This window comes from Pelodiscus sinensis, chromosome 10 (assembly GCF_052426305.1).
Source record: "Pelodiscus sinensis isolate ZL-2025 chromosome 10, ASM5242630v1, whole genome shotgun sequence".
In the NCBI taxonomy this organism is placed as follows: domain Eukaryota; kingdom Metazoa; phylum Chordata; order Testudines; family Trionychidae; genus Pelodiscus; species Pelodiscus sinensis.
In genome coordinates this window covers 39,233,332-39,251,150 of record NC_143061.1, presented here as the reverse complement: position 1 = coordinate 39,251,150, position 17,819 = coordinate 39,233,332, and the positions used below count along the sequence as shown (strand labels likewise).

The 17,819-nt window shown below is 43.2% G+C and overlaps 1 protein-coding gene across 1 annotated transcript in view; it reads right to left on the bottom strand.

Annotated features, from left to right (window-relative positions):
- The window catches only part of CUL3 (cullin 3), a 105,314-nt gene that overhangs the window by 37,502 nt on the left and 49,993 nt on the right, over positions 1–17,819 (bottom strand). The window contains exons 4-7 of the mRNA XM_075937566.2: positions 15,858–16,018; positions 14,347–14,461; positions 10,995–11,223; positions 7,774–7,919 (exon numbers count right to left, since the gene is read on the bottom strand). Coding sequence (XP_075793681.1) covers positions 7,774–7,919; positions 10,995–11,223; positions 14,347–14,461; positions 15,858–16,018 — 651 coding nt within the window. The remainder of the gene's footprint in view (positions 1–7,773; positions 7,920–10,994; positions 11,224–14,346; positions 14,462–15,857; positions 16,019–17,819) is intronic.

Sequence of the window (17,819 nt, the reverse complement as noted above, 5' to 3'; positions counted from 1 at the left end):
ATTTACAAAATAGTTTTGTTCTTTCTCGGAAGAAGGCCAGAGCCCTCCGGATGTCCAGAGTATACAGTCTGGCGTCTGTGAAGAATGCGGTTTTGGGAAAAAGGTAGGCAATACAATCAGTTTGTTGAGATGGAATTCTGTACAAATCTTCGGCAAAAACGTCGGGTGGGGTCTAAGCATGACCCTATCATTCGTGAAAACCGTGTAAGGAGGTTCTGACATTAATGCTCCGAGTTTGCTCACCCTCCTGACGGAGGTGATGGCTAAGAGGAAACAGACTTTCATAAAAAGGAAAGGAAGTGGTACTGTTGCCAATGGTTCAAAAGGAGGTCTGGTGAGGTAGTCCAAAATCTGATTTAGGTCTCACAAAGGGGGGTGGGGCCTTATATGGTGGGTACACATTCTGGAGTCCCTTGAGGAATCTCTTCATGCTAGGATGGTTAAAAATGGAGAAGCCATCCACCGAGGTATGAAATGCTGCTATTGCAGAGAGGTGTACTCTTAGAGAGGAGATTGACAGTCCTGATGCTTTAAGGTCCAGAATGTAGTCTAGGATGGTATTTAGTGGGGAGGCACGGGGCTCCACTTTGGCTCGCTGACAGCAGTGACAGAATCGTGTCCATTTCTGTTGGTAAGTTTTCTGAGTAGACTGCCTCCTGCTATGGAGGATAGGATGTCTTTTACTCGCTGGGAGCAGCGATCTTCTATCTCTGAGAACCAGAGAGAAGCCATGCCTGAAGATGCAGGGTACTGAGTTGTGGATGCAGTATTCCGCCATCATCTTGAGATAGTAGGTCTATCCGGTATGGTTGCGGGTAGGGAGGCTGGACCGCTAGCCTGTGAAGGTATGGGTACCAGGTTTGGCGAGACAATGATGGAACAATCAAGATGACTAGGGCTTTGTCTCTCAGGACCTTGCGTAGAACTCTTGGGATGAGCGGTATGGCGGGAAAGGCATAGTGTGTGTGGGGGGGGGGCTGTCCATTTGATTAGGAAAGCATCCCCCAGAGAGTGTTTGCCAAGTCCCGCATGTGAGCAAAATTGGGGACATTTGGTGTTCTGGGTAGAAGCAAAGAGGTCTATAGATGGCCATCCCCATTGGTGGAAAATTGAGTTTGTGACCTCCGTATGTAACTCCCATTCGTGGTCTAAGGTGAAGTTTCGACTGAGGAAGTTCGCTTTGGTGTTGTTCACCCTGGGCAGGTAGGATGCTATAAGGTGACTTGGTTGCGGATGCACGAGTTCCACAGGCGAATAGCCTCCGGGCATAAAGAGTGGGAGTGGGCACCGCCCTATCTGTTTATGTAGAACATCGTGCAGATGTTGTCCGTTAGGATGCAGACCGTATGATTGGCGATGTCAGAGGCAAAGCGTGCACAGGCATTCCTTACTGCCCTCAGTGCGAGGAGATTGATATGTAAGAGTGTCTCATTTGGGGACCATCTGCCTTGAACTTCGCGACCATCCATGTGCGCCCCCCAGCTGAGCAGGGAAGCATCTGTGGTGATTTGGATAGTGAGTTCGATTTGTTGGAATGGAACCCCCGCCAGAAGATTGTTTGGCACTGTCCACCATCGTAAGGATGCGAGCACGTTTGTTGGGATAGTAACCGTTTTGTTTCGAGGGTGTCGTGATGGGATGTAAACAGTTGCCACCCAGAGCTGAAAGCATCGAAAGTGCAGGCAAGCATGGTGGACTACGTAGGTGGTGGAAGTCATGTATCCCATTAGTCGGAGGCAAGTAAGTACTGTGGTGGTAGGAATTGAGCATCCCGCTTATTTCCTATATAGTTGCAAAACGTTGCTGAGGTAGGTATGCTCGGGCTGTAACTGAGTCCAGGTGTGTGCCAATGATCTCTATATCTTGAACCGGGTGCAAAGTTGATTTGTCTTGGTTGATTAGAAGGCCTAGATGACTGAGGAGGGCTGTGGTCGTATGTATCATAGAGGTGGTTTCTAAAGGATCCCTTTAGAAGGCAGTCATCCAGATAGGGGAATATGATGACATTCTGCCATCTGAGATACACAGCTACGATCGCCAGTACCACCTTCAAAAATACCCTCGGAGCTGATGAGACAAAGGGAGAACCTTGTACTGGAAGTGGTCTGGTCCGAGCACAAAGCGTAGGTAGCGTCTGTGGGAGGGGTGGATGGTTATATGGAAATAGGCATCTTGGAGGTCGAGGGCTGCAAACCAGTCCCCTTGATCTAGCGCAGGAATGACTGCGGAGAGAGTGACCATCTTGAAATGCTGTTTCTTGAGAAACTTGTTCAGTTTGCAGAGGTCCAATACAGGTCTCCAACTCCCTGTTCGTTTCTCGGTTAAGAAATAGTTTGAGTAAAACCCTCTCCTGTGGAACTCTCAGGATACCCTTTCTATAGCTCCGATGATGAGAAGTCGATCGATCTTTTGTTTTAGAAGGGTATCGTGAGAGTGGTCCCTGAAGAGGGACGGGATAGGGGGAAGGATAGGGGGAATAGAGGTAAATGGGATGGAATAGCCCACTCAAATTATCTCTAGAACCCAGCGATCCGATGTTATGGATTCCCATTGCGGAAGGAATGGCCGCAAACGGTGGGTGAATAGATGGCCATGTTGAACTGGTGCTAGATCGTAAGAGAGGTGTTGCAGGCCCTCGACCAAATCTTCAAATTTGTTGCTTAGATGGTTAGGTAGTTGGTGGGCAGGCCTGGTTGGGGCGCCTTCTGGGACCTCATTGTCTTGGTCTGATGTCCTTATAGGGCCTCTGTGGTTGATTGTATTGCCCATATCGGTATCGGTTGAATGAGTTATATGGGGTGTATCGTGTGCGTTTGTAGGGCGGCATGTACATGCCCAACGTGCGAAGTGTGGACTTAAAATTTTTGCTGTTATGGAGCATTTCGTCCGTAGTAGCTGCAAATAGCTTTTGCTTGTCAAATGGCAAGTCTTCCACTTTGGGCTGGAGTTCGCGGGGAACTCCAGACAACTGGAGCCAAGAAGCTCTACACTTCACCACCGCTGTAGTTGTAACTCAGGCTGCGGTGTCAGCAACATCCATTGCGGTTCGGAGAGCGCTGCGGGCAATCATATGGCCCTCATGAACAATTGCTTTCAAAATGGAACTTTTGGACTCAGGGAGATGTGGCATCAGTTCTCCCAGTTTCAAGTAATTGTCAAAGTCATGATTTGTTAAGAGAGCAGAGTAATTCGATATTCTGAGTTGTAGGGTGGAAGAGTAGTATACTTTCTTGCCAAAGGAGTCCAACTTTTTGTGGTCTTTGTCTGCGTTGCCCATCCTGTATTGTGGGAGCTTTGCACGTTGTTGTGCTGAGTCTACGACTAATGAATTAGGTTGTGGGTGTGTGAAGAGAAAGTCGTCGTCTTTTGAGGGGACAAAGTACTTTCTGTCGATTTTCTTATTAGTTGGTTGAATGGATGCGGGTGTTTTCCACAGGTCTTCCGAGGTCTCCATTATTGCCTCATCTATAGGCAGGGCAATCTTGATATGTAGTGTAGGATGGAGATTTTTTAGCAATTGGTATTGTTTCTTCTGCACCTCTTGCAGGGAGACGTTCTGGCTTGTCGATACTCTCTTGAATAGTTCCTGGAACTGTTTTAGATTGTCAATTGCTCCAGAGTCTGATGGTACTACAGCATCATCTGGTTGTGCATCGAGGGCATCAGATGTGTGACATTTATTGAATGAATGTCTGATTCATTGTCTGAGATTCGTTCCGCCTCTTCCTCCGAAAGACTTGCTGGAGGTAGGGGCTGTGGCCGAGGCAAGCTTCTCCGGGATGGAGTGAAGCGAGCTGTGGAGCAGCATCCGTATGGCTCCCAGTGTTCCCAGGGTCCCCATTGTGGTGAATAAGGTGGGGGTGGGTAAGGCCGTATGGGTGCCATGGGCTTTGTTGTAGTGGAGCCCTGTAATGATGGGAGCGAGACTTCCTAGGTGATGCATGTCGCGAGGAATAGACCGTGTGACGGTCATCCTCAGGAAGAGGAGTGTCTTGAAAGGATAAAGGTGACATAGACCTGGGAGGGGATTGCCTTGATGGAGACCTCTCAGGGGAGTAAGACGTAGAAGGCAGGCACCGACAGTGATGCCTGCTGTGTTAGTCAGTTTCCTGCTAGGGCTGATCACTAGCAGCCTCATCTGGCTGCTTGTCTGGCTGTGCTGGCAGCGTCAGTGCAGCATCATGCTGCTTAGCTGTAGCTGGTGCCAGCCGCTTAGCGGGCTGGACCTCATTTTGCTGCGGCGCCGTGGATTTAATCGGCACCACAGCTTTAAGCTGTGCTGAGGCTTTCGGCGCTGCTGAGGCTTGAAGCAGCGCCACGGTTTGAATCGGCGCCAGCTTTTCTTGCTGTGCCGGCTGCCTGTAGCACTCCCAGGGCCGCTCAGCTGTAGTGCGCCCCAATGCCGGTGCGGAGTGAGAGGATCGCCCTGAAGCCTTCGTGGCGGGGGTCCTCCCACTGTGGTGTGCGTCTCCTCTATATTTTGGAGAGGAAGAGGCTGGAAGGCAGCGGCATGGTGAGGGTCTGCCTCTCAGTTCACTCCTGGAGGGTGGGGAGGCTCTTGCCGCGCTGTAGCCTGTTCCCCAGCGGGCTGTAAAGCCTTTTCGAATAAAATCATTCTCAGGCGGAGCTCTCGGTCCTTTCTGGTTCTCGCCGTGAGTGAATTGCAATGAGTGCAGCTGTGGGGAGAGTGAGTTTCCCCCAAACAGTGAATGCACTTTGAATGGCCATCTGAAGCCGGCATAGGATCCCAGCATTGATCGCATTTTTTAAAGCCTGAGGAGCTGGACATGGCTGGTTCTCTCCTCCTTGAGCTTGTTCTATTTATTTATTTATCTGTTATTGTTGTTGTCGTCTGTCTCCGTGTGTTGGTTTTTTTTGTTTTTAAATCTCTTTTCTTTCTTTCCTGTGTTGAACAGCCAGGAGAACACTGGTTCATCAGAGTCCCGGTTTGAAGCAGGTTCAAGCCCCCCTGAGGGGGGATTTTGTTAAGTCTATTATTCCTATTACTAGGGGTTGGGTGTGGTTTTTTTTTTTTTTGAGGGGGAGAAAGAAACAAGGAAAAGCTAACTTGGAATATAACAGGGGAAACAATTATGCCTAAACTAGCTAGAGGGAGAGTAGTCAGAGAGTCTGACAGGGAGCTCCTGTTTGCTCCGTCCGCTGATGAGGGCAGTTAAAGAGGAACTGAAAGGGAGGGGGTTGAGCTGTGCTCCTCAGGAGGCGGGAAGGGCTCGAGACGCCTCCTGGGCACGCGTGGCTCAACGGGGGGAAACTGCTGTACAAAGCTCCGATCTGCGGCTCAGAGCAACCCTTCACCTAGAGTGGAGCACCCACAGGGTCACTACTCAAAGAATATTTAGTATGTTGCTTTACAAACTATGATTTTAGGATACTGTTATTAGACCAATAGTCATTTTTGGGATCAGGAAGGAATTTTTTCCTTCCAAAAATCAAACTCGCAGAGGTCTGGTGGATTTTTTCACCTTTGTCATAGGGTATGCCTAAACTGCAATTGGGAGGCATGACTAACACTTTTGATCATACTTGAGCTAGCTTCCATCTACTAAATCAAAGCTAACTGGAGTAACAACAACAGTGGAACCAAGACAGCATTGTGTACTGACCGATCAATCATACACCTCATTCAGAATCAGAAGTATGCAGTTGGGCAGCAGCAGAGAATCTCCCCCTCCCCCCCCCAAAGAAATTATAGTACAGTGCTGTGCTAAAATGTAAACCCCTAAAAAAATAAAAAGGAAAAGTTTTAGAAAGATTGGGCAATATAAAAAAACTATGTTTGTGCTTGTTTAATTTCAATTAAGATAGTTAAAAGCAGCATTTTTCTTCTGCAGAGTAAAGTTTCAAAGATGTTTTAAATCATTATTCCATTGTAAACTTTTGAAAAAACATAATCGTTATGTTTTGTTCAATTAGCAGGGCTCGCTGAACTACGGCAATCCCCGCTCACCAGCCACGCTGTCTGGTGATCTGCGCATGCACAGATGGTTCTGCATATGTGCAGATCGCCCGAACCCGGCTCTTCCAGGTTACAATCTACTCGCCCATGGGAGAGTAGATTGTATTATTTGTCGAGCCCTGTCAAGTAGGAACATTTCACAGTTATGAACAACTGTGGTGTTTGTAACGCTAAGGTTCTACTCTGCAGATTAAAGCAATTGCTGCCCTAGCATATAGTCAGGGTCCCAGGTGGGCGGGGCTTGCTTATGCAACTGTCCCCGCTGCCATAGCTTCACTGCCATTGTTCCTCAAGCTAGCTTTGATGTAGTTCAAGTCAGTCTACACATACTGCAATCACACTTCCCAAGTGCAGTGTAGGTATACTAATGGTGACACAGTTGAATGGTAAGAAATAGTAAGTGAAAGTTTAATATTAAGAAAGGTAAGACTGTTTACATTGTTGCAATTTATGGCTACTGTCCAGCAAGGAAAAAATTAAGATGGCCAGCTCCTGAAATAAAGGAGACCTGAGATTTAACTGGTGGAGTCTGCATCTAAATGAGAAAGTAGGATCTGACATCTGTGTACTAAGGTAATCCTCTTGGCAGCCTCTTTCCCATTCATGTGGTGGAGAGCAGGCAAAGAGAATTCAGATGCAAGTCTCAGGAGTAAGCCCACAAGTGCTAGTTTTATGGTGGTGGTCTTGTAACTCTGCACTCCTAATATATGGGAGCAGGGCATGGATCCATACTTGCCATGCAATAGTGTAGTCGATTAACCGATAAGCAAAAGCTTATAGGTTAATGCTATAGACGACATGCATTCCCCCACACACGCTTGCCAGTACATTTTTTAGCAGGCTGGCCAGCATTCCGGCTCAGTCCTGGCTTAAAACAGGTCCAGGACCTACTCCTCCTGCAGTTCTGCATTTAAAGTGTATTAGGAGCTAGGCAGGCAGGCAGCCTGGCTGTTCTGGGTCGCACCAGGTCTGGGAGCTCAGACCTTCCCGCCCCTAGACAGAGTCTGCTGCCACCCCACATTGCTGCCTCTTTATCAGAGGTAGCAGCACAGGGCAACAAGCAGACGGTCCGCGAGGGGAGCTGTTTTTAAAACTGGCTCCCCTCGTGGACCAGCTCCTGCCTGGCACCCTGCACTGCTGCCTCTGATACAGGGGTGAGGCTGGAGCACACTGCCTGCCAGCCCCACCCCCAGGGACTATACAACAGTCAACTAATCATACGAATTCTTGAGGTTACTTGACTATTCAATTAAACGATATTTAACATCCCTATTTTAGACCACAACTTTATTAATTTTAACACCGAGGAGAGGAATAGTATGGAGTCCATACTCTTCCTTTCCTCTATGTTAAAATGAATAAAGTTGTGGTCTAAAAGTATAAATCATCCATGTGGTGTGCTGTCCATCCACCTACATCTGCTAGTCAATATACCTGGAGTCGCTAAGTGTAGTTTTCTGGTCAAAAGGAAGTATTCTCCTTGAAATTTTTAGAGCCTGTCAATTATTGGGAGAAAAAAAGAGATTTCTAGAAATCTCTTTAATTAGCCTGAATATATTTCATTCAATGAAAAACAAACATTTGAGCTATTATTCTCCAAGCATCACACATATGAAAGTAATTAAAATATTTCCCAAATTCCCCAGAGACAGGTTTGTAATAATAATAAAACTATATAAATTTTAGGTTAACCATTTTTGCATCAGTTTAGGGGTTTAACCCCCAAATAAGGCATTGCTCAAACATCTTTGCTATCCTGTGAGACAGAAAAGAAGACAATCAGAAGATTTATCTACCTGTATATAGTCAACGGGGTTTTTTCCTTCTCCCTCTTCAGATACTAGAGCTTTACCTTGCTCCCTCAGATACGAACTCATACATTCACACATTGTCTTCAGGCCATTGGGCACACGGCTAAATAACTTGTACATGCAAGCAAGGTCTGAAAACAAAACAGTGAAATATCGTTAACTACAGCCAACATGTATTGTACTTGCATGCATCTCATTCAGTAGATAAGCAAAGGTATGAAGAGGGCAAAGTTCTGTCTTAGAAAAATCACATGCAGCAGACTCTCTGATTAAAAAAAAAACCCTCTCTGCTAACAGAACAAAACAATACAGCATCACAATTCTGTAGATACATATTAGTGGGGATGCGCTATACATTTTACTTAACAATGTAGTCTTCAAAATTGCCATCCCAAAGATCTCACACATTATTTAAGGGTATAAGAAAATACTTAAAAATAAAAATGAATTAATTAACTTCATAGTTTTTGCTAATATTTGGTAAGGTTCCATCAAAAATGTGTTATTTTTAGCTAAAAACAGACCCAAATTAATCCTGGACATAAAAATCTTAATCTTTGTAACTGCACAACAATTTTCAGCTCTAGCCTCCATGCCTATCTTGAGTCCCTTATACCTCATCCTTCTTCGGTTCTCTGTGCGCCTGTGTGTCCATCATTGTCTCTTGTTCCTGTGTCAGAGGTCTTGCCTCTAACCAGTGCCTATGCCATTAGATTTGTGCTTGCTCTATCGTCATGAGCCCTCTATTTTGTTCCTACCCACCCCGCTTACCTTTAATGGTTCTCCCATCTTTAGCTTCTTCTGCATTTAAGCAAGCTCTTATATTGGGGAAAAAAGTCACTTATCCCACTTGCCTTTCTCACTATCATCTTCTTTTCCTCCTTATCTTTGCCTCCAAAAAAAATCTTAGTATTTGCCACCTATTTCTTTGGCTTCTTCTTCTCTAGATCTGGAAAAACTATTAAATTAATGAGAATCTTCTGCAAGGTTTCCTGTAAGCTGCATGCAGCATGGCCTGCAGCTGCTTAATGCAGGACTTAAGGCTCCACGCATGGAGCTACCTATTTGTGGGAGAGGCACTTCTCCCTCAGCTAAGGCAGCAACTCCCTACTGAGGACAGGGCAGCAAGTCCCTCCCAGCCATAGGGAGGGGACATGTTCCTACCAGGACATGTTCTCCCCCAGCCAACCAACTCTGTGCCCAGAGCCCTGAGCCCCTGGCTGAGCAGGGCTCCAGCAGCTATGGGGTTGTGCTCCTGTGCAGCTAGGAGGGAACATTGATCTCTGTCCCTCCCTTCTTTGCCCACTGCTTTTGATTCTGCTGACTAATCTTTCATCTTTAGCCTTCTATTGGCTCTCTTCTTACCAACCATCTACTCCTACTTTGTCCTTTCTGTTGGTGTCATGTTTTTGGTGTCTGTTCCAGATACCTTTCTCCACATACTCTTGACATCACGTTTCCATAAGTTCAGTCACCAGTTATGCAGATGATTTTCTAACATAGTACTTCATCTCCAAATATTTCCCTTCTATTCAGTCTTACCTTGAGTTATCACTCATATAGCTTTGAATCCCTGCTTATCCCCAACTAGATGTGCTTCCAAATCGGAGGATAAATTTCCATATACTCCTTCACTGAGCACTCAGCTACTCATCTCACCAGCCTGAAACCTCAGAGCCACTTTACTTTATACATCCATATCCTCTAAAGCATAGTCTCTTTCCACACTGCTAATACTCTTATGTACTTACTCCTTGGCTTTCTGTCAATATCTAGTGTGTTACCTTTTATCTGACTTCCTAGAATTTCTACAGTTGCTTTCGGAACAAGGACCACTTGCATATGAGACAGCTCAATTGCCTTCCTGTTCTTACTGTTGTGGTATGAACACAGCTATACAGTTTATTGCAGAGAAATAATTAATACATTACTTAGCATTTCTATAACATTTCTCCTCTGAAAAGCTCTACCTTAATGTAAATGCAAAACCCCATTAAATGATGAGATGTTTTTTAAACAGATGAAGAAATCAATACAGAACTTGTGTGACTAATATTCTTTCTAATACGAGTCTCTGAATTTGACTCACTTTCTTGATTTCCTCCTTTTTCATTTTCTCCTCACTTTCCTTATTCTTCTAAGTTTCTCTACTTTAAAATAGTGCTTTAGCCACATGACTGAAGGTCTGTTTCCACTGTGAGTGGTCTAAGGTTCTTTTATTGACTATTCTTTTAACATTACAATTTTGAAGTCATAAAAGTTTTAGTCCCCCCCCACACCCTTTCAAAAAGTATCAATTCCTGAATGTACTAGAATTCAGAAGACTGAGGATGAGTGCATATGTACTGAATACTAATAGAGCCACTCACACCACACTAGCTTCTTCCTTCAACTTCCTGCTGTGTAGATAGTGTCAAAAGTCAAATTAAACTATTTTGACTTGAGCTTCGCCACTGACGTAGCTGAAGTTGCATGGCTCAATTTGACTTTTGCCCTGCTATGCAGATGTGTCCTTAGCTATCCTGAAAACTCAGGTTCTCTCTTGCTGCAGGAAATTATAACTAATATTTTCTGTCTCTTTTCACCTTTTAAATTGATACATTGAGGAAATAAAAAATTGTGCGCGTGCGTTTTATTTCAATAAGAGAACTGAGATAATTCTTCTCTTCAAAGCAGTTTTCAGTCTCTTCCCTCAGTGTGCTCATCATGGTAATCTACTGTTAAGCTAAGGCTTGCTCCAGCAGTTCTCAAACTGTGGTTTGTTGGTCAAAATTAGTTCATGGAATCTTTCTGACACTGACATAGAAAGATGCACTTTAGATCAATGCATCAGAAAAGTGGCAGGTTACCATTACAGTCATTCACAAAAGGGAGGGAACACTATAATGACAATATAATACACAATCTTTTTCAAAAGGTGCTTTCATATTTCACTGAAAAGCAGCACATCTGGTACGAAGGAGAAGTATGCGACATGTATGCTACAGTCCCCTTCCCTGAGGTGACTGTGACCTAATTAACTTAAGATGCCTTTAAAGTTGTTGCAACTTTCCCAAATACACTCACAAAAAATGGGTTTAATTTAGATGTCCAAAGGAGCATCAGAATTAATATGTAAAGAGAATCCCTTTTAAGACTTAGAAACAAGATTACAAGAATTACAGCAGCATTCCAAGCATGTCTGATTCCAGTGAGATGTGTCTTACCTTCTGTCTTTCCATTTTTCAGCATATGAACAAGCCCAGAGTTCTCCATTTCCACTATTGTCTTCATGTGCTTAGATATAAGCTCCCTTTCAACAACTTTCACAATTGGCTCTTCTGTAGATTTATCAAGGCAGTGCATCACCCGTTCTATTTCTTCATTAATTCTAGCTTCTACTTTTTTTATATATACGGAAGCACTATTTTCAGCTAAAAATTTCTGACTTTCCATCTGTGATTAAAAATGGGAAAGTTCTATGAAATTTATTCTGCATTAATCACATTTATAAATAGGGGCTAATTACATAGAAAAAATGACAAAAATATGAAATCCCTATACCTATGAACCTACAAAGACTTGCACATGTACTTAATTCAAACTATATAAGCTCAAAGTTAAGATCATGCCTGGTGCACACAAAACAACACAGGTTTCTTTTGGCTTGGCAAATCCTGTGTCTAGTTTCCAATAATAGCCATAGCCATATGATCCAGAGGAAAACATAACCCTTTCCCCAATATAGTGTACCTAGCTGTAAAAGTACTATAACTATGGGGGCAAAAGAGGAAAGGAAAGAACAATGGAAATGTCTTAACTGCTGCTGGTGATAAACTTGAGATGAGGATTCACAGCCTTTATTATTCCAGTTAATTTTACTGTAGAGTGTACTATTTGATCCTGCCTGAGTGTAGGGGACTAGACTGGATGACCTCTCAAGATTCCTTTGCTTCCAGTTCTAGGATTCTAATTCATATCAAATTGTTTTTTCATCTCAATTGGTCATTATTATATTTTTGTTTCTCTTGTTAGACTGCCAACATCTTTAAACCATATAACCATAAATGCACATCGAACAAACGTCTTCAATCTGTTGCGCACAGTTACTCTGAGGTATTTAGAATTCATATGGAAAACAAGAATTGGAATCAAATTGTTCCACTGATTTATTTCAATTTAATCTTCCAACAAAGTTTACCTTGAACTTATGCTAAATTCTGTTTGCCACTATGATGCTGAAATTGCCTAATTTTATTAATATAGGTCTTTTAATGGAATTCAATTTTGGGAACTGACTAGCCTAAATTACTGCTAGCACATTGTGCTGTATTCCCTACTTCCAGAAAGTTAGTACAGTGAGCATCACCAGTCCTAGTGTTGATCACTTGGGCTGCAGGTTGAGAACCACTGGCTTAATCAGCACACAACTGTGGCCCATGGGACATGCGCAGGGCCATATAATGAGATAAAAGTGTGTATGCAGCGCAGATAACTGTACTTATCACAACAGAAAACAGGCAAAAAACCACACCACGTTAAACACATTTTATTTAACTCAGATACATTGAGAATTGGCTATTTATTTCTCCCCTCTATCTCTACAAGATCTTAAAAGACGTAACTCTTAAACAGCTGAAAAATTTCTTTAGTAGTTTCTAGTAAGAAATTTTACCAGAATCCTTTGAAAGAAAGTTCTTCATTATTTTATCTATGTTGCTAATTTTTTTCCTCAAATAAATAATTCTCACTCTTGAAAATAGCCCACTTCTAACTTTTTTAGCAGTTTAAAACTCAGAAATCCTACATTGATAATTTTTCTTTAACAAACATATCTAATATTGAACTAAGGCTCTCCAGTCTACTTTCCAAAATTATTTTTGGCAATTAGGTTTTAAGAAGTCAACATAGGTTCACCATGCAGTTCACCAATGATGAAACATTTTTGCCTCTGACATTTGTTAGCACCTCATCTTTAGTTCTCTCAGATTAGGGAAACTCGGTTATTGGAATTTTTCTGGACTATTTTGGACACCTACATATTAATAATACAGAGATACATACAGGCAGTCCCCGGGTTACGTACAAGATAGGGACTGTAGGTTTGTTCTTAAGTTGAATCTGTATGTAAGTCGGAACTGGCGTCCAGATTCAGCTGCTGCTGAAACTGATCAGCAGCTGATCCCAGGAAGCTCGGGGCAGAGCAACTCTGCCTCGGGCTTCCTGTAGTCAGCCACTGGTCAGTTTCAGCAGCGGCTGACTTGGGGACGACTGGGGCAGAGCAGCTCGGGTGCTGCTGGGTTGGTCCAGTAGCGCGGCCGCTCCTCGGCGCTACTGGACCAACCCAGCAGCACCCCAGCTGCTCTGCCCCAGGCGTCCTGATTCAGCCGCTGCTGAAACTGATCAGCAACAGCTGAATCAGGACTCCTGGGGCAGAGCAGCTGGGGTGCTGCCGGGTTGGTCCAGTAGCGCCATGGAGCAGTGCTGCGGGACCAACCGGCAGCGCCCTACCTGCTCTACCACAGGCCCCGGGCTTTGCTCCACGTCTCCCTGGTCTGCTGGGGGAGGGGGGCACTAGCTGCGTCCCCCCCCAGCAGACCAGGGAGACGCGGAGCAAAGCGGCGGAGGACCCGGGCCGGACCGCGGCGCTTCCAGATCAGCGCCGTGGTCCGGCCCGGGTCCTCCGCCGCTTTGCTCAGCGTCTCCCTGGTCTGCTGGCTCCCCCAGCAGACCAGGGAGACGGGGAGCAGCTTTTCTCGCCCCGGAGGAGGTGGGTGGCGGGACCAGGCGTCCCGCCGCTCCAGTCCTCCGGGGCGAGAAAATCCCCGTTCGTAACTGCGGATCCGACATAAGTCGGATCCACATATCTTGGGGACTGCCTGTACTCCTTTTTAAACTTTCAAAAAATAACTTTTTAAAAATAATAATGGGTATGGTTGCTGATTTCTAGTAATTTCTCAGGATACAAAATTCATTTTTCCCCAACCCAAGTTTTAACTAGGAAATTTGTTAAACTTTCCTAATTCATTATTCAAGGGCCCCATCTAAATTTTATACAATTAGACCTGCAAAATTATTAATTCTATAATACTCAATCACTCATATAAGGCAAAAATAACAAGTCCGGTGGCACTTTAAAGACTGACAAATTTATTTGGGTATTAGTCCATAAGCTACAACTCACTAAACAACTTTACTTTTGTACTGACACAATAAAAGTATATGACTTAACATTAATTGAAAACTTTTGTTATACAGTCACACTCAAAAACACCAACCTTATCCATCCAGATTCAATTATTGAATGATATGCTTGGATTCTTACCTATTCTTTCCTTACACTATCCAGGAAAATATAAATAAGGATACAATTTGGTCATGAATTCTATGATTTTAATGAATTTCCGTGAATTCTTCAGCTTCAGGCGGCAGGGCTCCTTTCCTGCCCCCCTTCCCTCCAAGACTGGTCTGTGAATTTTGCTTATTTTACCATGGCAAAATTTTATCCATAATTGTAAGTGTACTAGCTCTAATTCACATCCAGTTAAAATACAAATTTAAGTGGCAACATTGCTGTACCTGAAAGAATTCTGCAGACATCTCCAAAAATGGAGCCTCAAAGTCTTCTTCATAGACTGATCTTCCTTCAAGACCTAAAATCATTAACATCTGGCAAGCATTTCTTATTGCGCCTCTGCCAAAAGATATTAACAATTTAGAGATTCATACATGCTTTTAAGGCACAGAGCAAAAAAGAAAAATGTACGTTAATAAAACAGTATGAATATTGTTAAGATGATTTCTCTCAATGTCCCAAATCTCAAATGTTTTTGGGGGGAAAAAAAAAGTCCACTATCAGCAAAAAACAACTAGCGGACTGCACCCCGTGCTTACTATGCTCACCGCCCCGTCCTAGCCGCTTTTGCAGCAAGAGAGCATGATTGATATTCTATCGCCAAGCAGGAAAACCTGTCTGTGTCTCTCCCCTCCGCCCCGTCTGCAAGAAAGTAGCCTGACAAGAAGTGTAAATAGATTTTAAATCCATTTCTGTTTATATTGTACAATGGAGAGCCACAGTACAATGGACAGCCAAAAGTATTTTTGCTTTAAATAAGGCTAAGTTGAAAGAGACCAACTGAGCACCATTTATTTCAGCGAGACGAGTCCCACAATTGAAATTGCAGCACTGGTCTAGCTCAGTGAAAATATACAAATTTTTTTATTATTGACAAAAGACAAGTCAAAACATTGTTAAGCACATAGACATGTCAATAAAGCTAATGGAAGAGTGAAAAGGATGTTAGGTTGGGGAAAATCGCACTGTATGGCACTAGGGGACAGTGTATAGCTCCTGACAGATATTATCTCTTCCTAAAATACCTGTTTGGCAATCCCATTGACATTATTGAAATTAAAACAGCATGCAGTTTACATGCCTTCACGCATAACAGAGGACCTGAAAATGGAAAAGCTCAAAAAACTTGCAAATTTCAAATTACTTCAGGTGCAGCAACATGCATTTGGCATGGCACTCAGCATCTGATAAAATTGTAAAAGAGTATGAAATGAATTTGTAGTGGAACAAATTAACAGAGATTTAAGTTAAAACTTGGGAAAAGTACAAGAGAGAAAAATAAAACTTCTCCTGTCCAAAGAAGTCATACTAGGAGTGTCCAAACAAAAGAAGAAAAAAGGAGAAGCAATGGGTAAGGAACTACCCCAACCACAAATTTCAGAGCAACCTAGACAGCAAAGTAATGGGCAAGACTTGAAACAAAAAACAACAAAAATCAGGGAGTAAATATGAAAGAATATTACAAGATGTATCACTGAACCATTGTAGTTAAATCAAATACTTATTTAACAGTGTTGTTAGCAGTACACCTTTTATGTTATCCAGACATGTTCATTTAACATTTCATGATACATCTACCCAAAAGAACAACTCTCCAGCATACTTGTGATCAAAAGTACACACTGATTGGTGGTTTTCAAAGCAAGTGAGCAATACATATTTTATGTTGCAAATACTACTTACCACTCTATGTTTAAAGATTAAATACAACAGTAATCTGTTAGAGCCATCATACCTGTCTACAACTTCTCCTTTCCGCTCTCTTGCGATCATATCCAACAGAGTTTGTCGTAGGTGATCTCTTATACAGCCATAACGTACAACTTGATCTCGAAAAATTATTAACCCCAAGTTATAGACATTCTCCACATTATTTTGCTGTACGTATACACGATCCTACAAGGCAAAAATACATAAAATGTCAATACAAGGTCTATCTCACACACCTGTATAATTCAAAACGTATTTAAGAGATTGTTCATGGTTTTAAACTGCATGCAAACAGATTAAACTGAATTACACCACCCTACCACATAAACATAGATTGCTAATATTTATAAGCACAATATTTAGCTTTCAAAATTGTCGTTTACCCAGATTTAAAGAAAAGGCTAGACTACTCAACACAATGTATGAAGAAAATCCTGGTAAAGACAAATCTGTATCCTTTATACTTTTCAGCTGTTTATAGGTGAAAAAAATCACCATAATACGTAGAAATGCCCAAATTCTATGATCTGAACTCTCTCCAGCACCATTTTTTATTTCTAGAGGGAACAAACCAATTTAACTGTTTCCCCTAAGAAAAAAAGCTCAGTACTGCACAAATCTGCACATTTCAAATCTGAACCTTAATTCCCCGATAATAAAACCTTTATTTTCAACTTTAATTCTGTAACAAAGATCTACTGAATCAAAATAGAGCTGGAAATGAAAGTTTCAAATTGTTTTTTACGGAAGACAAGGTGGGTGAAGTAATATCTTTTATTGTACCGACTGCTGTTGGTAGAATAAAGAATCTTTCTACGTTCAGAGTAGAAGCCAGATGGCTGAAGCTAAAAATACAAGTTGAGACAGTTTGTTAAGCACGAGGGGTTAACACATGTGGCAACCAGCTATGATAAAGTAAGCAATTAGCACCTCTACATTCAGAGGACAAAGGAAGATTGGCAGGTTACAAATTGCTGAAATAAGTCATAAAACTAGCCTCTTTGTTGAGACCACAATTTTTAGTGCCCCAGAGTTATGAATTTAAGTTCCTAAGCACAACTTTGAAGATTTCCTTTGAGAACAAGGGCTGATAGCAAGTGAGCTAGAGAAGAGCTCTGGAAGCTCAAAATCTTGTCCCTTCCACAAACAGAAAACGGTCTAATAAAAATATTACATTTCTTGCTTTGTTGCTCTTATATTGTGGACCCAACATGGCTACGACATTTTCTTTAATGTGAGCACTAAATCTTATTTCCCTACTAGCTCTTTGCTTCAGTTCAATCTGAAACAATGGCCACCAAACTCATATTCAATACCACTATCTAATATGTACTGCAATTATGGGCAACAAATCCTTACAAAACATTCTTCCACCTACTGCATCCCATGGAGCAGCCTCTGTAGGCAGCAAGCCTGGGCTGCCACGGGCAGAGGCAGCTTCATGGCAGCAGCCCCTCTATGTGGGGGTCCAAGCTCCCCACTGACGGATGCTCCTTTCCGCGGACATAGGCTGCCACCACCCTGTGGTGCTTACTCTGTATCAGAGGTAGCAGCGCGGGCCAGCAGGCTGCTGATCTGTAAGGGGAGTTGGTTTTTAAGCTGTTTCCCCTTGTGGACCAGCTCCCCTCTGGCTCCTCATGCTGCCTCTGATACAGAGGCAGAAGTTCAGGGTGGCAGGGGGCTCACCAGGAGTGGGGCTGGATTGTACTGGCTGCTGGCCCCTCCCTTGGGGACTATAGAATAGTCAACTAATCACTAAGAATTCATGCAGTTAGTCAACTATTCTATTTCCCTTTTATCTATTATCCCTAGTCCAGACCAAGGGAAGTCTCCTTCCCACCGGCTTCACTTTTGACCCAGCCATGCCTCCCATGCCGGGCTCCTGCATGGCCCCAGCCACAACTCCCATCAGGCATCTGCTAGCCCCACCAAACTCCCAGCTGCCAGACTCCTAACTACTGGGGGCTCTCTGGTCCAGGAACATCTG